Source organism: Sus scrofa, chromosome 9 (assembly GCF_054392235.1).
Source record: "Sus scrofa isolate SSC_HxYL_T2T_F1_AM1 chromosome 9, Sscrofa_HxYL_maternal_Yorkshire_Landrace_v2.0, whole genome shotgun sequence".
Classification (NCBI taxonomy): domain Eukaryota; kingdom Metazoa; phylum Chordata; class Mammalia; order Artiodactyla; family Suidae; genus Sus; species Sus scrofa.
The window spans coordinates 136,265,284-136,287,117 of record NC_139391.1 but is presented as its reverse complement, the minus strand read 5'-3'; the positions used below and the strand labels follow the sequence as shown (position 1 = coordinate 136,287,117).

General features: G+C 41.5%; 1 protein-coding gene across 9 annotated transcripts in view; it reads right to left on the bottom strand.

The window, feature by feature from the left end:
• Positions 1 to 2,174: 2,174 nt before the first annotated feature.
• Positions 2,175 to 21,834, bottom strand: part of LPGAT1 (lysophosphatidylglycerol acyltransferase 1) — a 118,701-nt gene continuing 99,041 nt past the window's right edge. For all 9 annotated transcript variants that reach the window (XM_084978101.1, XM_003357598.6, XM_084978103.1 and 6 more), the window contains 2 exons: positions 9,501 to 9,607; positions 2,175 to 6,922 (listed from right to left, as the gene is read on the bottom strand). In XM_084978101.1, coding sequence (XP_084834227.1) covers positions 6,771 to 6,922; positions 9,501 to 9,607 — 259 coding nt within the window. In that variant the 3' untranslated portion in view covers positions 2,175 to 6,770. The remainder of the gene's footprint in view (positions 6,923 to 9,500; positions 9,608 to 21,834) is intronic.

The window sequence follows — 21,834 nt, the reverse complement described above, 5'->3', positions numbered from 1 at the left end:
TAACACTCCTGGTTCCCTCTTCCTGTTACTCCGAGGGCTTCAGATCCGCACTGCCCCACCCCCGGCCCCGCCCCACTTCTAGGTATCTATTTTCTTTCCCGGTAACTGCCCATCAGCTGATTTTGATACAGTGATAGGTGTTAATTGACTGATAAGAAAACTGAAGGTAAGATCTCTTCAGGCAGTTTTTGCAGCAAAAAATGAAACAAAGGAATGAAGATGCAGCAATTGATATTTTAAGGGAGGTGGCCTAGCCACGTGGTTTCTCAATGACACCACTAAGACAGCTGCTATAATCACAAGAATGGCCCCGAGGTCCCTCTTCAACAGTGAGAACCCGCATCTGGAGAGTGAATCTCACAGCTGGAGGGCAGGAAGTATGCCGAGGAGAGGCAACAGAAAGCTGCTAGGAGACAACTCAGGAATGAGCTCAGTGATACGGTCAGGCTTCCTAGGGGAATAAAAAAATAATAATAATTCCAATTTCCTCCTTTGTAAAACGGGTTTACTCAAACCTAATGAAAAGGATTTTTTCTATGATAGGAGCCTCTTCTCCAGTGGTGAGCAGCTCCGCTCCCCAGTCCACTTGTGTGTGTGTATGTTTATACATGATCTGGGTAACTGATTCTTAGTTTATGTTTCTCAAGCCTCTGAGAGTTAAGAACCAGGTTATTCAAGTCCTGAGAGGTAAAAATTTATTGAATTATATCATATCAGCATGTTATGATATGGTCACACCGGCTCATACAGCTGACTTTTTCTTATAGCCAAAAGAGGAAATTTTTTCCTTTTAAAAATACATTTTTTTTTTCAGCAAGAAGAAACATTTTCTAAAAACAAACATTTTCATATTAAGTGGAAATTAAAAACGATGGCTTTTGTTTTTTTCCCCCAACTTGGGAAGAATAGGGCTGGTCAGCAATAGATCTCAGAGTGCTTCAAATCTGCTTTCCGGCCTCTGCCCTCAGTTTGTTCTTTGTCTTCCACAGAAACCACACGGGGCGGGGGCGCGGGGGCGGGGAGGGGGGGGATTACAGCCTCACTAAAACAGCAGCCTAAATCCAGATAGAAAAAGAAGAGGTAGACTGAACAGTAACTATTTAACTTATCTGGTAGATTGTGTAAGATATTTAAATACACTGAACATTTTTCAGTGGGATCAAAATTTTCTCCAAATACCTAAACAATAAATCTTTGCAGTGAGCAAAACAAAAGCTTAGAGATGCCTATTATCAGTTTACTTAGTTTTGAGAAATGAAAGCAGGAAAAAACCCCCGAAAACTTGAGAAATGCACAAGCTTCCCATGCACTTCAGGAAAGGTTTGCTTTTGTCAATTCTTCAAATCAAAAGCACGCTCTGTAGGGCCAATATTAGCGCTTTCCCACCCTTTAAAGTCACTGCAAAGGTCAGTCATAGGAATTTCCTGAGAGCTGAGAGTTTACTCAACATTAAGAGTTTAAAACAAAAAACAAAAAACAAGCAAGCACAGGGCAGTGGTGTGCTGGAGAGACTGCTCCTACCGGCTCCCTACGACTGACTGTTAAATTTTAGAATTTTGCCAGCAGTTGCTAAACAGTTGTTATTCAAACTAAATTATATAAGCTTGCAATAAGTGCTGAGGCTGACAGTGGTTCACTTTAATGAGTATAATTTGGACAAGGGTAAGACATAGTTTAACAGACTACATATCAGATTGAATGACAATATATTTGAGTAATAAATGGATTAGGAGGAAACTCCGTTTTTCAAATCATAGTTGAATTGTGATCTACACTGGCTACAAGAGTTCAGCAAAAATCAAAGCATCGTGGGAGAATCAATTGGCTATATGGCATTTACAATAAAGTATATTTTATTATTATTTATTGTGTTGTTGTATATCCTTGCTATCAGCAAACGTTATAACAAACTTACATACACTTGTATACATATTTTTTTTTCTCTAGGAGAGCAGACTAGTAAACATTTCCTAGAACACCACTGGATGGGAAAAATGAGGAAGGAGTGTGGGGAACAGACTAAAACCAAAGAAGAAAGTACAATGTTTTTTCATTTGGTTTTTCATTTTGCCCTCAGCTTCCAACTGCCATGATACTCATCCACAGATGTTAATGCCAAAATATCTCTGGTAAACTACAAATGTCCCCTCCCCAACACTAAGAATTAAAAGCACTTGACTTGAAAAAAAATCAACTTTATTTTTTCTAAGTTTAAAAAAAATAGAACCAGCTATTAATTTGTGTTGAGAAAATGCTTTTTTTTGGTGTTCACACCTAAATGTTTGAAAAGGGGATCTTTACTAAAATAATCCCCAATGCATTCATAAACCAGATCCACATGTGACCAGCCCTTTACAAAATCTAATTTACAGTTGCCACAGCCTTTACATACATTTGCATCATACATGACAACATGCAGATACACAAAGAAAGAAAGACAGCTGAAGTAAACATCATGGCATCAGGAAAACGAAAATCCACCTGCATAAAATAAATACAACTCTGTAATAGCTGCAAAGAAAAGGAAAGCACTTAATACAGCAATGGCAGTTCAATGTACAACTGTTTCATTACTCAGTCATGAAATGAGATACTGTAAAATGCATAGTCTCCTTACACGTAAAGAATTTGTGCATCACAGTCATGTGTTCAACAGTTTTACACAATAAAAATAAAGCCATTCAAAATGTGTGCATACATTGCAACTAGATTACACTTAAAAATTTTTTTTGCTCTTTTAACTGTTTTAAAAAAATATTAAATGTAAAAATCCTCAAGTGGAAATTTTGCAGAAAAACCCTTATTTTGTCTTTCACATGGCTACAGTCACCCTCCCCCAACAGTTAAGCACCCTCAGCTTATTCCCAGGGTCCAGTTCCTAACTGGTGGGGATCAGTGCAAAAGGATTACAATAAAGCACCAACCAGTGACTGATCCAGAGAACACCCGGCCCCTTTGTGACATAGAAATGTCCAATTTAGGTGGTTGTGGTCCCAAACAGATTCGTCTCTATAGCCTCATAAAATGAACAGTGTATCTGCTGCCCAGGGCAGCAATGACTCTGCATTTCATGTCAACAGATGTAAATTTCACAGCACTACCTTGTGACAAAATGAGACTAACCAAGACTAATGCACCCTTGGTGGACCGGCGCTGGCACGCTCATAATGGTAACTCTGGAGTGAAGTCCTGTGTCGTGGAGAAAGTAACTTTCCTATTCAGCAACGCAAATACAATGGTCTTAAATATAAAAGAATCCCATAAGACTACCCATGATTAAAAATGACCTTCTATGATAACAACCAGGTCCTGCTAGTTCAGAACAGTCTGTAGGGAAGTGATTGTCAAAAAACGCTACTAAAACAAAACCACCAGAGATGAGTGATGTGAACACAGAATGAAGAGGCATATTCTTAACGCCGATCTAAACGACACTAGGCTGATGTTCTGAGGTTTGCATCTGGTGATTGAACATTTCATTTTCACAAAAAGTCTTGAGAAAACTTACAACACCATCAACTCTTGATTTTTCATGGATTCCTCCTCCAGACCAGGGATTTTTCAGGGTTTTGTTTCTTCTTCCTGAAGCTGTCTTTCCAAATCTTTTCACTACTCATTAACAGTCATAAATATACATAGGCAAGAGAAACTAATAAACAACTCAAATTATGTCTTTAAATTAATAGGCATCCCCAGAAGAAAATGAAAGTTGGGTGGGAAGAAAAATTCAAACTCCTAACTACAATTAGATTTTTGGCATACGATGACCCATTACTGGATTAACTATCCAGTAATTTCTAGTTCTTTTACTGTAGAAAATTAAGGGTTGTTGCAATATTAAAAATCTAATAACATGACAGATCTGAACTCACAGCTGGCTTTAAAAAAAAATCTACTCTTTAGATTCTCACTCATTTGTCACCCAAAACATCATTTTTCATTCTGTAATTTTTCTTTACCTTCTAGTGGCGTATAGGTTTCTCCACAATATATATCCACATCTTTCAACACCAATAATAGTTTCTGAAGTCAAGAGCGAACTGCTGGAGTGGTCACCGCACCTGCCCGTGGCCAAGCAGATGCTCCATCCCGGTGACTCACTGAGACCAGGATCCGGCAGGGAGTTCTCAACCCTCTCTGCTGTGTGAATCTACGCAGATCAGCTGACACCAAGCAGTCCTGAAATTCTAGAAGCTACTGGCATACAACTGGCACTGTTTTATCTTCTTTCCTCTTTGACAAAATGCATATTCCCTAAACAACCTTTGACCTCACCTTGCAAAGAAAATACAAATTAGGGCTTTTCATTCAGTTCTGTACAGTGGCATATTGCTGCTTCCCTGATGGCCATATAAAAATGATTCTCTCTTTACACATTCCCGAGCAAACAGGAGAACTCTAGTTACTGATAAAGAAAGCACTTGTCAATGCTCTTGAGCAAATATATTTTTTTGCCAACAGAAGGGAGAGAACATGTTGATAAAGAACCCAAGAGGGAGAGGGTAGATCAAATACACATCTATTTACAACTCACAGATCTTCAAAAATTAACTCACACATCAACGAGTCAAAGACTGCGGAAACGACTGCGCTAAGTAAAGCATCTTGCAGACCCGTCTGTTCAATGCGTGCAGGCTGTTGAACGAGATCACGTTCCTTTGGAGCTCCGTGATGGCAAAGCGGCCCTGAAGCGCATCGGCGTATGCAGGTATATGATATGCATTTCTTGCTCTTCCTTTTTTGGATAGAATTGGCCACTCTACCCATGGCTTGTTCAGTGACGAGGAAAAGGTTCATGAGCTACGACTGTGTGTGCCACACTCAGGAGTGAGCATCTTATCCCCAGAAGGCGGACTAATCTCTCAAAGGAACAATTTCAATTCATCTTGTAATCGAGTCGTGTTTGCTGGGCCTCAAAGAGAAGCATCTTCAAGCTTCGATCGGGCTTCCTATCACCAACCATGATAAACTGTACCTCTAAACTGAGATTGGCTGCACTGACTCACTGTCACTGTCAAACACGAAACGCAAGGCGTATTAGATTTCCAAAAAATTGCATCTTACAACAACCGTTACCGGACCAAACACATGAACACGGGCCTCTGCTTTTCCCCAGCAGCAGCCTGAGAGTCCAGGAGGTATTTCAGGCAATGCATCACTCGCTTTCACATCGGCACTGAATTAGCCAAAAGATGAAGCTGCCATGGGCTTTTATTTGGTGTTGCTTTGCCTTTCCCACATAACTGGGAGAAAATTCACATCTTTCCAGTTTTTTTTTTTTTTTGGTTTATTTAAAAATAAAAAACAATAACCTTTATTTTTATCTTTTGGCCTACGTCTCAAAATCGTCATTTGTATGATTAGCGACAACAGGGGATCTACAATGCTCACAGAGAACTACACTGACTGTCTAGGGTCTAAAGAAGCACAGAGTCCCAAACCAGAAAACATACTCTGTCCCAGCACCGGGAGGGCAGGAGACGGACGGATGCTGCACCAGCGCTTTTTGAGAAAAGTTTGGTTCTACTGTGAGGTAAATCATGCGAGCACAGAGGCAAAAAAAAATGTTCTCTAGAAATGGAAACTTGACTTTCTCCTTTTTTCCCAAAGCACTGGAAGAGCCCAAGAATCCTCTCTGCTGGCCTCTCTCCTGGTCACAGCCCTCGGACACGGGTGGCCCCTCCCCGTGCTCACGGGACTCGGGTTCTGGGGACACCATGTGAGAACACATCGCCATCTTAGGACCGTGCAGAGCTCTTATTTTTCTAACAAACTAGCCTATTTCGCCTTAAGTGGATCATTTAATCAGTTTATATTAATTTGTTTCAACCATCCCCAAATGTACGTGATGCGAATATGCTAAATGGAGGGAAAAAAGGACAGAAGCCTCAGGTGGGGCCCAGTGCAGGTGGCGCTGGACCGGACGCCTCTCAGGAATCCTACTCCCTGATGATGCTTGGGTTTGTTTTCAGGCTATGGTACTAATCCTCTGCTACCTATGCATCTGATAAAAGTGCATTTTGTAAAAGACAACTGCCAATCCATGATATGCCTTCTATAGACAAAGAGAAATCCAGGGACACCCCCAGCCCCACCCCGTGGACAAGAGGAAGCGCACGTGCATGTCGCGCTGGCACTGGACTGGGCTGCTCTTTTTGAAGCACACGTTCTAGTACCGGAATATGTCCAGGGGACACTGCTCTCCCCAAGAGCACGCTGGACACCGAACCTCCCGGAGCCGCGGAGGACAGGGGTGCCACTGCGAACAGGGCAATGGTTCTTCGGAAGGTGCCAAGAAGCTCACCTCAAGGCTGCCAGGAACACAGCAAGATCGGGGGGCGGGGGGGTGAGGGCACGCCAAAGCACTGCCCGATCGAGACCGCTAGCTCAGAGGAACGGACGCGTACAACTTTCTGCACTGGAACTAGATTATCAGGCATATCTGGTGGCAAGAGAATTTCTCCAGAGTCCTCTAGGATGATTTTACAATTTCTTCTTCTCCGAATGTGATGTTGGCTTAAATGTGTAGTAGAGTGTACCTTTTTAAAACGTGAAAAGTCCTTAAAACATTATTAATTAGCAGGTCATTATATTATTGATCCTCATTTTAGTAGAGTTTTAAAACATCCCAAAGGGGGATAAATATTAATCCATCCATTGAATTTTCTTTGCTTTTTTTTTTTTTTATGTTCTGATTTGCCCATGTAAAATGATGCACGCTTATGAAAGTCTAAATTCCTATGGTACCTTGACAAGTCCAAGTGAATTTCCTAAAACAGGCAATGGTAAAAATACTGAAAGATGCTGTACCACATATAGCCCGACAAAAACGCAAAAGACTGTATGAGAAATATCCACGTATTGCTGAGGGTCATCGCCCTGGAAATAGCTTCTTTATGGCCTTTGGCAGGTGGAAAAGCCCCTAAAAGACAAGACAGAAATATTAATTTGTTTTATTGTGGTGATAGGTGTCCTAGAGTAAAAGTTGAACATCTGTTTAAATAGTTTTTGAAGCATCTTCTGTGACTTCTTTTTGCTCTTAAAGAGAGACACCTTTTTTTTTTTTTTGTCTTTTCAGGCCTCACCCTTGGCATACGGAAGTTTCCAGGTTAGGAGTTGAATTGGAGCTGCACCTGCAGCCCTACACCACAGCCACTGCAACGCCAGATCCCAGCCATATCTGCAACCTACACTGCAGCTCAAAGCAATGCCAGATCCTTAACCCACTGAGTAGGGCCAGGGATCAAACCCGCGACCTCAGGGATACTAGTTGGGTTCCTTACCACCGAGCCGCAATGGGAACTCCAGAGAGGTAGCATTTGAAATGCAGTTTTCAAACTGTGAAACCCTTTCCTGCCTCTAAGCCTCTACCTTTATTCTCTGCCTGGAATGTGCCTCCTCGTCCTTGTCCTCGTCCTGGCAGTGAAGGGCAGGCTCACTGCATTCTTCCAGCGGCAGAAAAAATACCGCTGGTCTTTCCTCCCCCACCAGCCACTCTCATTTCCTTCTTAGCACTTGCCGCAATCTGTATTGATCCCAAGCTATCTTTTCTTTTTTCCTACAGACTGGTTTACTCTCTGTCTCCTGCTGGGGTATCTACTGCAGGAGAGCAGGCGGTCTGGCTGCCTTGTTTTCCACCGGGTCCTTATAGATTTCCGCAATGACCAGGACACGGGGAGTGTGAGATCAAATAAATAATTTCCACAACAGCACAACTTAGACTGATTCTTCTATTTACAAATTAAATATTTTGCCACAAAAGGGTTGTAAACTACTGATATTATTTGCAAGAGGCAATATGGTTTCCGGACTGTATCTTAATAATGAAAAGGAGAAGCACCAAGTAAACAGGTGTCTTTAAATTCTTTTCTGGAAAGGAGAGCTAGACCCCTCGGAGGCACATGCCCCGGGGTCATTCTGAAAACACTCTTTGGTATTTTGAACAGTCTTTGTCCGTGCTGATAATCCCCCAGGGTAAGCTGATTCAGGAGAGGATTTGCTTCTCACAATTTGCAGAGAACACTTTTAAGTTTCAAGGTCTATTTTGCAAATAGTGCTCTTAAAAAGAGGTTTCCATTTTTGCTGCTACTATTTAAGCTGAATATCATAAAGAGATTGAGGGTGAAAAAGATGAGAAAGCTTGCTAGCCTCTTATGCATCTTAACCTCTTATACTTAACGCCTTCTTATACATCCATCCTGTCTTATCTTTACAGAAAATTCTAGAGTAAGACCCAGAATGCACACAGCGGAGAGGAGCATCTTGTTCAACGAGTCTTACTGGGAACTCTAACAGCACACACGGTGTCCCGCTCCTGCCATTTTCAGATGCATTGGTCCGAAGCCCCAGGGTCAGACAGTTAAGGTGAGGAAGGAATCCTACTGAGGACAAAGGGCCACAATCCTAAACGCAAAGACAAGAGCTCTCCCGTAATTAACAGTATCAGCCTTGCTTATCAGTAGTAGACCTCTGACAGTCTGATTTAACATCTACTTTAATTCTGTTTCAAAAAAACCTAAGTGGGAAGAAAATTGGGCCTCTAAAACCCCCAGGGCTGTCCTCAGACCTGGGACAAGTGCCTCTATCTTTTGATCCCTGCAATAAAGAAAATAGGCCAACAGCTATCTGTGAAAGCACGCGGGTGTGCTTGGTGTGCTACCGACGTGAATTTCCTGCTTTTCTAACTTCCTTTCTTCCTCCCTCTCTCCTCCTCCCCTCCTGTGTCTTTTTCACTGCCTTGTAAAACATACAGAAGAGCATATAGAGACTCCTGAGTATAGAAAAGGGATCTCAGGGCAAACGGACTTTTTTCTCCCTTGGAGAAAAATATAATAATGTTGAATCCATGAAAATTTAAAACGTTAACCCCTCGGCATAAAGAAAAGAATATGCATGTGAAAATGCCGTTACAAGTGATCTGAAATGCCTACAAGGTGATAGCATTAGTGAAACGATCAAGTGCAATGCCAAAACGTGAATGATAGTTGCTATTTCATAAAACAGGCCATACAATCGTAGCTGTGTAATTGCAAAGTCTCCCACAGACTGTGTACTCTCTTGAACTAGATCCATTTAGTCAACGTTTTCCTCATTATTTGTTCTTTTCACACTAGCTGATGAAGATCGTGAATAAATTTAACATAACTTTGTCTTTATGAAAATTCTAAGCTGAAATTCGTTTTTTAAAAAAAGTCTTATGGCTATACCCACGGCATAGCCAGAGGTCAAATCCTAGCCACAGCTGTGGCAATGCTGGATCCTTTCAACACTCTGAGCTTGGCCAGGGATCAAACCTACATCGAGGCAGCAACCTGAGCCGCTGCAGTTGGATTCTTAACCCACTGTGCCACAGTGGGATCTCCTAAACTGAAATTCTTAAATACAGAAATACTTTGATTCCTTTAGGGTATTTGAAGAATTAAAAAAATGGTTCTCTCTCCTAAAGTACATCTTGAAACTATCAGTAACTTCAGCAATGTGCGTAATAGGTTTCTGTGTACCTGTTTCATAAAAATGTGATAAGAGGTCCTCTTTTTCAATAAAACGTTGATAGAGCCAGTTGGAAAGGTCATCAGTCTCTAGGGGCACATCTTTAATTGGAAAGATCCTGTTAAGAGTCAGAAAAAAAGCAAAAACTGTTTTAATTCAGAAGTCACAATCATTTGGAACCACAACTTAGCTTTAGATCATCCTGCAGCTATGAATGATTATTGAGAAATACCTGTCTTCCCATGTTTGTAGGTTTAAGTAGGAAAGGTTTTTGGAAGGAAGTGTTTAAATGCACAACACACTGAGAATCTTCAAACACTGGGTCAAATAATGCATCTTAGCAATGTTGTTTTGGTGAGTATGTCTGTGAACCGGATCGCATTTGCCTGAATTGGTGCCCTTTTGCTAATTACATCAGAGATACTGGTTCATGAGCAAGGCCAACTCTTACTGCCTGGGCACAGTTGCTGGAACACGATTCTGAAGATTCTGTGACCATGTCCTTGCTGAACAGGAGACTGGCTGGGATGATGACAGATCTCTACCCACGGCAAGTGAGAACAGAGACGGGCAGCCTGAGTAAGGGCTAGAAGTGACCTTCAAAAAGGGTTTCTTTCTAATTTTGAGGGGGAGGGTGTTCTTTTTTTTTCTCTTCATCAAAGGTATAAAGGTACAGTTTAAAAAGTCTGCAAAAGGTTTGTCTGTATGAAAACTGCAATTCCCTTCCCTCTGCCCTTTGCTTCTCCCTCCCCAGAGGAATTGATTTTTAACCTCTTGATACTTATTGCCCTATTATTTCTTCTTCAGTGGACGGCCTACCTACTGAGCACTGACAATGAGGATGAGGCTCCTTCCTCTTCTTAGCCCCCTCCCCCCATCCTCCCCAAGATCCCAACGCAGGTGTGTGTAGGGTCGTCTTAATCACCGCAATTGACACGGACATCATTACAATCATGCAAATATATCCAAATAGAGTCAAATGCGGCAAAATCATCGCCACTTTACTTTTCCTACCTAATTTTTGTTCTCTCTAGATTGAGCAATTGCATTGTTTTCTATGTATACATAACTAATTCAACCACCAACTCTGGACCAGTTTTCTAAAATCAATCTCTAGCTCTAATCTGCAGACTTTTCTTTCGAGGGCCAGATAGAAAGAATTTAGACTTTGGGGAGTTCCCGTCGTGGAGCAGTGGTTAACGAATCCAACTAGGAACCATGAGGTTGCGGGTTCGGTCCCTGCCCTTGCTCAGTGGGTTAAGGATCTGGCGTTGCCGTGAGCTGTGGTGTAGGTTGCAGACGCGGCTCGGATCCCGCGTTGCTGTGGCTCTGGCGTAGGCCGGTGGCTACAGCTCCGATTCGACCCCTAGCCTGGGAACCTCCATATGCCGTGGGAGCGGCCCAAGAAATGGCAAAAAGACAAAAAAAAAAAAAAAAAAAAAAAGACAAAAAAAAAGACAAAAAAAAAGAGAAAGTATTTAGACTTTGCAGGCTATTAAGATCAACTATTTGACTCTGCTTTGTAGTGCAGCCATAAACAAGGTATAAAGGAATTAGTATAGTTGTGCTCAAATAAAAAAAAAATTTTTTTTTTTTGGTCTTTTTGCCTTTTGTAGGGCGGCTCCCGTGGCACATGGAGGTTCTCAGGCTAGGGGTCGAATCAGAGCTGTAGCCACTGGCCTACACCAGAGCCACAGCAACTCGGGATCCAAGCCGTGTCTGCGACCTACACCACAGCTCACGGCAACGCTGGATCCTTAACCCACTGAGCGAGGCCAGGGATCGAACCCACAACCTCATGGTTCCTAGTCCGATTCGTTAACCACTGAGCCACGATGGGAACTCTTTTTTTTTTTTTTTTTTTTTTTTGTCTTTTTGCCTTTTCCACAAATAGAATTTTATTTAAAAAACAGGCAGTGGGCCAGCTTGACCTATGGTCTAGATCTCTCAAGATACTCACATGCATCAGATAGTCTTTCAAGTTCACCTTCCTGAGGAAATTTCCCCCCGATTCTAAATGTGCTGCCTGTAGTTTTCATCCTGCAAAAGCCCTTCACCGGGTGACGCTCGGTACCGCTCACATGGACTCGGTGTTGCCTACATCTCACGTCGTCCTCCTTCTGAACTGATTCCACAATTGATGGAGCCCATCCTCCAGCAGTTTCTTGAGAAAGGGTACTCGAAGTCGTGCATTTCTGCCAGTGTCTTTTCTCTGTCCTCATAATTTGGTTGATAATTTGACTAGATGTAGGAGTCAGGGTTAGAATTCATTTTCTTCCATCTGTCTTTTTGCCCTCCTTTCTGGGAGATCTCTTATTTAATTTCAAACTTTTTTTTTTTACTGAGTTTTACTTCCTTTACCATAGTTTCTAAGAGCTTTCTGAGTGTTTCTTTTTTATAGAATGAATTATTATTGAACTATCTTTTTTTGTTTTTTGGGCCATGCCAGCAGCACATGGAAATTCCTGGGGCCAAGGATCAAATCCAAGCTACAGCTGCCACAGAGCACAATGCTGGATCCTTAACTCACTAAGCCACAGCAGGAACTCCTATTGTTGCACTACCTTCTCTCTCTGAGAATCTCTTCTCTTTGAGAATCACAATGGGGATTTTTTTTTTTTTTTCTTTTTACACCTGCAGCATAAGGAAGTTCCCAGGCTAGCGGTCAAATCAGAGCTATAGCTGCCAGCCTATGCCACAGCCGCAGCCACACGGAATTTGAGCCACAGCTGCCAGCTTATGCCACAGCCACAGCAACACAGGTTCCAAGCTGCATCTGTGACCTACACCACAGTTCACGGCAACACTGGATCCTTAACCTACTAAGCGAGGCCAGGGATCAAACCCATGTCCTCACGCACACTAGTTGGGTTCGTTACTGCTGAGCCACAGCAAGATCTCCCCCTACGTTTTTATAGATGATATTTTCATTATCATTCTGCTAAAAATATTTTCTATTTCATTACAATCTCAATACATGGTAAACATTAGATTCCTCTTATTCCTTATTGATGGACAGTTTCTCATCTTTCATTATAAACAATGAATGACACTGTGCATATGTCCATTCATATATGTACAAGTATATAGGAGACAATTCCAGAAGTAAAATTGCTAATTCAAAGGTTAAATGCATTAGTAATTTTGAAAGACGTTGCTACTCTGTCTTCATAAAGATTATACCAGTTTATATACCCACTATCAATTTATGAAAATGCCTCTCCAGAAAGATTTCTAAAATGGAGAATAACACAGTCAGAAGGCTCTGATTTAGCAGCAGAGGATGGCTGGCAGTGTTTCACAACTGGGATGTGCCAGCTGGGGAATATTTTGGGGAATCCTTACATGAGCTCTCTTAAAGAAGGTAGATAGCGGGAGTTCCCTGGTGGCTCAGTAGGTTAAGGATCCGGTGTTGGTTACTGCTGTGGCTCTGGCTACTGCTGTGGTACAGGTTTGATCCCTGGCCTGGGAACTTGTACATGTTGCAGGTGCAGACAAAAACAGACAAACAAACAAAGAGGTTTCCAATGTGAATCTTAATAAAAATATTCTGACTCACACAGATAAACATAACTAAGTACTGCCATGTGATTTCAGAGCCTACATGGATCATCATTTTGGTACAATGCAGTACTGCTCTAAAAGTAAAAGGCTACAGAAGTGAACAGAGGCACATTGAAGAGCAAAATCCATTCTTTCGCCTCTAAAAATTGGATACTTAGCTTTCATCTTCCTGTGACTTTTAATATCCATTAAAATAAAACGACAGGAGTTCTGCTTCTTGTAATTGCAGAGTAGTTCACATGTAATAGTTATAAGCTCTGGATGGGGAGTTCCCGACATGGCTCAGTGGAAACAAATCTGACTAGCATCCACAAGGAAGCAGGTTTGATCCCTGGCCTTGCTCAGTGGGTTAAGGATCTGGCGTTGCCGTGAGCTGTGGTGTAGGTTGCAGACGAGGCCCGGATCCTGTGTTGTTGTGGCTGTGGTTTAGGCCAGTAGCTACAGCTCTGATTCGACCCCTAGCCCGGGAAACTCCATATGCCATGGGTGTGGCCCTAAACACACACACACACACACACACACACTGGATGAAATGCAAAAAGCCATTAGTATGAGGCACTGGAGAGTGACCACAAGGAGGTAGCTATTGAAGGAGAGTCAACACCTGGCACACAGGAATGGCCCTGAGAGAGTTTTCCATTTTTTACAGCTTTTTAACTGAGAATAGTTCCCAGTGAGTGCCACGCAGAACATGTAGTCTTCCTGGCTGAAGACTCAGAGGACAGGGATTAGGGCAACTGTAGCAGCTGGAAAGTGAGTAATCCTGGAAAGAAGCAAAAGCACTGAGTGGGAGCCATGACTTGCGAGTATGATCCCTAGTCAAACCCCTGGGCGACCCCTGAACTATGTACGTTCTGGGCAAACTCTGGCAGAATAAAGCCAGCACGGTCTGGGCACAAGGGAGATGCCCAGAGCTATGCAAGAAATTTAACTATTTGGGAAATGTAATCATTTGTTTCTTTTTATTTTTCTAAATTAAATATCTTTAAGTATTTGGATTTTTAGGAAAGTCAGTTAATGTCATCCTGATATTACAGGAATGTTTTGTTTGCTTCTTCCATGGAAATGTTCTTTTTTTAAAAAAAGGAAGAAAAAAACTGAAAAATAGTTGATTCAGGGAATGTAGAGTTAAAAATTAAAAATTAAATTTTATTTTAAAAATGAATGGTATTACAAATTATTGACTTTTTACTTTTAGATAATTTAATACTGTCTTAACATAGTTTTGTAATATAAGTAACACTTTTTTTTTTTTGGTCTTTTTGCCATTTTCTTGGGCCACTCCTGTGGCATATAGGGGTTCCCAGGCTAGGGGTCGAATCGGAGCTGAGCCACAGCAACTCGGGATCCGAGCCATGTCTGCAACCTACAGCACAGCTCACGGCAACGCCGGATCCTTAACCCACTGAGCAAGGCCAGGGATCGAACCGTCAACCTCACGGTTCCTAGTCGGATTCGTTAACCACTGAGCCACAACGGGAACTCCCTATAAGTAACACTTTTTAAACTCCTTATCTCTACCATACTGAATATGGTCAAATAGTTTGGGAAATTATTTGCATTATTCTTTAGCCTCTAAAAGTACACTATTTCTGTAAATAGAAAAGCAGGTCCAATCAACCTAAGGATAACTTAGCAGAGCCACATTCAAAACATCTTTATAAGGATAAAAGGGACATTAAAAATAAGGCTGAATGAAAGAGAGGAAGTTTGGGTTTATCAATTGAACTTCTGAAAGAATGTGGTGAGATTGGCGATGTGTCTATCGCTTTAAATGAGGCTGGGGGTGGGGCTGTTTTGACAGAAAACCTACCCTACCTTCTGCCTAGAATAGCTTGGACATTCTCTCGCCTTAGGAGACAGCCAGCAGGGCAGACCAAATGCTCCCTCAAGAGCCATCTACCTCTATTACTCTCCTTGTTTGGTCGGCATGGGATTAAAATATTAAAAAGACTAATCTCCTAACATGGCAGGCTGTCAAATGCACTGAGTACTGGTCCTCTTGGAATCAAATAAAAGGAGCTCTTGTGGGATATAAATAAATAAATCACAAACAAATCTTTCCACTATCAATAGCTATCCTAATGAGAAACTAGCTCCCAACTTTTGAGAAGCAAAAATTCTTACTGGTAATCCAGAACAGGCTCCTAAACACAGAGTATTCCACCCAAATCCACACAATTGGATTTGAGAGCACTAGATTATACTTTCAAAAAGAGGATGCTTGGCAGATGGAATGTCTAAACATTCTCAGGAGAATATGTGATTTTCATGTCACAAATATTACAAGATGGGAGCTTACCAACGACATGGCTCAACTTTTGGTTCAATTATGCCAACTACGTGCTAGGAGCTAATACGCACTGAAGAAGGTAAACAGTTTGTGCTTTCTAAAGCTTCATAATCTAGCAGAGGGATAACAAAGCAAATAATCTAAAACCAGAGAGTGGTAAATGTTATACAAGGAATTTAAAGAACTTCTGTGTAAGTTTAAATGCGGGGGTGTGCGTGTCTACTTATGACACAGGATTCCAGGAAAAGGCAGCACTTGAGTTGGCCCAAAAGAGTAAGCAGGATTGAAAAGACTTAAAAACCATTTTTTAAAGAGTAACGACATGCATATAGTTTTCAAGGGTCAGAGTACTATCAGGTGCACATTGAAAAATAACAGACCTATTTTTTCCCTCCTCAGACACCTACTAGTCAGACCCCGTCCCTCCCCGATTCCTTCTGCTGCTCACCTCCACGTTGCCTATAAACACGCTCACACCACTGTCTCTAGGTTATCCAACTTAAAGGGTAGTCACCGACCTCCTACTAGGAACATAAGGGCGTGGCTCTCTTCCACCTGTGCCCTCTGCTCCCCTGGCCTCCCCCTCCTCTCCTACAGTTAATAATGCCTCCTCAGGGCCAACGCTGTCCTTTGTAACTATGCTTATTAGTTTATGTTCTGTTTCTTTTCTTATGAGTCCATTTCCTCTATCAGACCGTGCTATACTCTCTCTGCACACCCTCTGTGTAAAACCAGTGCCCGCGCCTTTGTGGGAACTAAGTTTGCTAAACTAAGTTAAATTCAGAGTAACCTGCTGGCATAACACTTCATGAGGTGCCGTCTCTAGACAGCCATCAATACTATGGGCACCGTTAACTGATACCACCAGGGCTAGGGTGACAAGAATAACGCATAAATGTGCTGGTAACTTGTCACCAAAAGTAGATTTATGGACAAGAACAGATTCTGTCAAGTTGAACTTATGGGACTGTCTTCCAGCATTCAATTCCCAGAAGTTTTGTTTGAGCCACTGTCCTTGGGTAGGGTGCCCAGGCTTCATCTTCAACATATCAAACATATTTATAGCTTCCTTATGGATCTACTAGAACGGTTTTGGTTTTTTTGTTTTTTTTAAAAACCACTCATTTATCTAAAAAAAAAAAAAAAAAAAGAATCCAGCAACTCAAATATGATCTTTTACCTCTTTTAATACAGGGATAAACCAAGACTCTACGGCAGCAAATCTAGGGTCATGGAGGAGAGAACTGTGAGTGACTTTAAGGCCTGGGAAGAAAGTGGGATGGAAAATACTGAGCACCTAGGCCACTGCTCCCTTCACAGTCAAGGTCAACTGCCCTGGTAACTCTTCCCCTTGAGTCCTGCCCCCCTGCCTTTTTTGGCCACACCCACAGCATGAGGAAATTCTGAGGCCAGGGATCTGCCACCACTGCAGTGACAACGCCAGATCCTCAACCTGCTGAGCTATGAGGAAACTCTATGCCCTGCTCCTTAAACAGTTAAAGCAAACCGACATGCCACCTAAGGGTATAAACAATGAGACAGCATTGCTTATACCTCAAACTTATTTCTCGTAACTCTATTCATGCTACATCCTTTGAGCCACAAATGCCTGCTGAATGAACTGAATTACTCCGTCAGCAAAACACAACGCTGGGATATTTATTAAGAGAACCACTATTATGCTTTCCATGAGTCTAATGACTTTTAAAGTTTTTTCTTAAGACTTCATTTTTTAGGGTAGTTTAAGATTCATGGCAAAATTGAGGCGAAGGTATAGAGACTTCTCCATCTCTCCCTAATGACTTTTTAATTTTTTTTTTTTTTTTTGTCTTTTGTCTTTTGTTGTTGTTGTTGTTGCTATTTCTTGGGCCACTCCTGCGGCATATGGAGGTTCCCAGGCTAGGGGTTGAATTGGAGCTGTAGCCACAGCAACGCGGGATCCGAGCCGCGTCTGCAACCTACACCACAGCTCACGGCAACGCTGGATCGTTAACCCACTGAGCAAGGGCAGGGACCGAACCTGCAACCTCATGGTTCCTAGTCGGATTCGTTAACCACTGCGCCACGACGGGAACTCCTTAATTTTTTTTATTCTGAAATAATTTCAAGCTCGAAGAAAAGTTACAAAAACAGTGCAAAGGATCTGTATGTACACTTCACCCAGATTCTCCAAATATCATTATTTCCCATATTTATCATTTTTGGAGTAAGTTCCAGATAATGTGTCCCATAAATACTTCTATGTGCATTTTTGAGAACAGTCTCTTATATAACCATGGTGCAATGATTAAAACCAGGAAATGAACATAGATACTATTATCTAATCTACAATCTACAGATTTCATTCAGATTTTGCCAAATGTCCCATTAATGCCTATAACAAAAAAGAAAAAAAAAGAAACAAAGGAATACATAAAAGAAGCAGCAAAGACTACTGTCATAAAAAAAAAGAACAAAATAATGCCATTTGCAGCAACATGGATGCAACTAGAGATTCTCATAGTGAGTGAAGCAAGTCAGAAAGAGAGAGACAAATACCATATATCACTTATATGTGGAATCTAAAATTTGGCACAGATGAACCTATATAAGAAACAGAAACAGACTCACAGACATAGAGAACAAACTTGTGGCTGCCAAGGGGCAGGGGGAGGGAGTGGGATGGATGGGGAGTGTGGGGTCAGCAGGTGCAAACTATTACATTCAGAATGGATAAGGAGGTCGTACTGTGCAGCACAGGGAACTGTAATCCAATCTCTTCGAACAGACTATGATGCAAGATAATATAAGAGAGGGAATGTATATATATGTATGACTGGATCACTTTGCAGTACAGCAGAAATTGGCATGACATTGTAAATCAACCCTACTTTAATAAAAATAAAATAATAAAAGGAAAGAAACAAAGAGAAAAAGGTAAAATGCTTTAGGAAGAGGAGTAGAGCAGTGAAATAAATAAGTACCAATATCAATAAAGGGAATATTTAATAAGCAAATACACTCTAGATAAAAAGCTGTGACATCTGAGCTAGGCAATGGCATTTAGATAAGAAGAGGGAATAGAAACAAACATTGCAGAGGTACCTTTCATAGGAACTGGCAGCTGAATTTGAGAGAGAGAGGATAAAATTTACAAGTGGAAGCGTCAGAGAACTCCAAAACTTTCATTCTGGGTGAGGGCAGAATGGTGGCAACATAAACCCCAACTGGAAAGCAGGTAAAAACAAGTTTGTGTGAAGGAAAAAGAGCTCAGTTCTACATCTATTGGGTTTGAAGAAGCAAGAGGGGATCCCGGTGGAGGAAAGGGAATAAAGTGAGGGTTTGGACCGTGGGAGGAAGACTGAGAGCGAGAGGTACATGCACCGGGGAGCCACGTCTACACACTCCCCACTATGAACTCAACCTGTTATTGCCTCCACAGGGGGAAAAAGAGGACAAAGACGGTATCCCAGCGAAGGTTTGTGTTAAGTGTGTGGTGTGTGTGTGTGTGTGTGTGTGTGTGTGTGTGTTTTCCCGTATTAAATGGAAGGTTAGATAAAAAAATCCAGCCAGGCTTTCCACTTCTCAGACTCAAACCAATGACTGTAAGTAACTCAAAGATAAATAGTGATCAGTGAGAGCTATGCTTAACCATTATTCAATTAAAAATTTATACCTTAAGAATTTTTTTTTAATTTGGGGGACATTATACCATCATACTTCCAACAAAACTTAATTAGAAAACAAAAAGTATGTTTTGAATACCAGTGGCAGTCACTGTGCTTGACCCTGGAGAAAGCGGACCGTGCAAAAGCCATAGTGAGGCTCCAGAGGGTCGAGGAGGTGGGGAGAGAGAGGGCTTCACTTCCGAAGCTTATTACAGTTCTCCAAATCATATTCTGTCCAGATTCATAGATTGAAAATAACCTAGTAAATTAGATTTTAGGTTATGTCTTGGTTCTTTATTATGTTAACAGTAAAAAAAAAATTTCTTTCATATATAACTTCTTATAGACATTGGAGAAGAAATCAAGCATATCTTCTAATGAGAAGATGGAGATTTTATCTTATTTGCTATGATGATTCGCCTCTTTCAAACCTTCAACTTAACGTTGTATTTCTAAACTACAGAAATACAGAGTTCAATCCGTAATAGTCAAACCTCAAGACCACTTCTTCAATGTATTCCGCATCCTGAATGGTGCCGAACTAAAATGTTCTGTTCTCTTAAAGAAAAGGGGAAAAAAAAAACCACTGGTGCAGAAAAGAAAAAAGAACTTGGGGTTGGTGAACATTGATAAAAACAGCCAAGTGGAACTAAAAACTTGAAAATTAAATTGAATATGTAACTTTCCATTTTCCATCTGGCAGCTTTGAAGAGTGGCTTATGACTAACACATCCAGTCTTTTCCAGAGAAAAGCTAGGATACAGAGGCAAAGCAGTAGAAAACAAGAGATGATAAGAAAGGCAGAAGGAAGAAGTCATTCGCCAGTAAGGAGAGGCGAAATGAGCATCAGAAGCGGTGGCAGAGAAGAGGCCCAGATTAAGAAAAACTAAAGAGAGGTCACTGCTTCCTTCTGCGAGGGGGAAGAAAAGCCACTTTTAGTTCAAGAGGCAATCTTGGCCTCACTCCCAAATGAGTCATTGTGGGGCAGGGGCTGGGCTCAGGGTGCTAAAGCTCTGTCTAAGTCTGCATCGTTAGGGCCTGATTCTATCACTTAGGTGGGGACCACTTTCGAGTGACAGTTACTGGGAAAAGGTGACGGAACTTGGCCTTCATTATTCTGAATAACGTTATATTAATCACAGTCTACTTTATTCTAACTTTTTTACTTAAAAAGTATTACTTTAGAAATTTAAGCCTCTTAAAGCTTACTTTTAAATTATGGACTAAACACTAGAATACAAAAATCTAAAACTATCTATAAGACGAGCATCTCAATACTTTGGCTTATAGGGGTAAAAATCTATTTGGTGTCTATTAAATGGTATGCATTTAAAATGTGAACTTATTAAATTCTTATAACTATCTGATGAAAATGCTTTTGTTGCAATTACTCAAATGATTATTAAACCAAAATTTTAAATTCTGTGGATAATTTCTTTTTTCAATTAATTTTTAATTGAAGAATTAATATATTCACATTGTAACAAAAAAAAAAAAAGCTTCAATTAGTACAAAGAAAAGATTCCCTCTCTCCCCAGAGGCATTCATGGCCAACAGTTAATACCAACCACTCAGCAGTCACTGTGCTGCCTTCTTTTGAGGGGTGAGGGGAGAAGAACAGAGGAGAGGTAGAAATTATTTTTTCAATTTTGTTTAAGTGCTCCATGCCATATATCTAACCAAATTATAACTAAGGCTTTATTAAACTGGCTTTAAGATGCCTCCCAGTTTCAGAGATTTTTATTTATTTTTTTATTTTTTTAAGGGCTGCACTTGCAGCATATGGAAGTTCCCAGGCTAAGTGTCAAATCAGAGCTACAGGTGCTGACCACAACCACAGCCACAGCCACACTAACTTGGGATCCGAGCCACATCTGTGACCCATGCCGAAGCTTGCGGCAATGCCGGATGTTAACCCACTGAGCAAGGCCAGAGATTGAATCTGCATCTTCACAGAGACTAGCTGGGTTCTTAACCTGCTGAGGCACAATGGAAACTCCCAGAGGCTTTTTTTTTTTTTTTTAAATGGCCGCACCTGTGGCTTATGGAAATTCCGAGGCCAGGGACTGAATCTGAGCCACAGCTGTGACCTACACTGCAGCTCTGGCAGCGCTGGATCCTTTAACCCACTGCACTGGGCCAGGGATCGAACCTGAGCTTCCACAGTGACCGTGAGCCACTGCAGTCAGATCGTTAACCCGCTGGCCACAGTGGGAACTCCTCAGAGGTGTTAATACTTGAAAAAATATATATCTTAATGGAAGAAATATGGTATATCACGTCTCATCGTGTTTTTCAGAACTTAATTCAAGTATCTATGAAGTAACACTATCTTTATGGGCTTCAAATATCATCTTTGTAACTACCAACTACCAAAAATATTAATTAGGAAATCGCCAGTCAGACACAAGCTCCCATGTAAATGTGGATTTTCTAATCTTTCCACTCATCGGACTCCACCGTCATACTGTGCAGCTTTAACTACACTAAGCCTTGACATCTGGTAGGAAGAATTCCTTTGTCTTGCTCATCTTCAAAACTATCTTAGCTATTCATTTAGCTTTACTTTCCCAAAGGATTTTATTTTTTTTTTAATTTTTATTTTTGTCTTTTTGCCTTTTTCCGGGGCCGCACCCATGGCATATGGAGGTTCCCAGGCCAGGGGTCGAATCAGAGCCGTAGCCGCCGGCCTACGCCAGAGCCACAGCAACGCGGGATCCGAGCCGCGTCTAAAACCTACACCACAGCTCACGGCAACGCCGGATCCTTAACCCGCTGAGAAAGGCCAGGGACCGAACCCACAACCCCATGGTTCCTAGTCGGATTTGTTAACCACTGCGC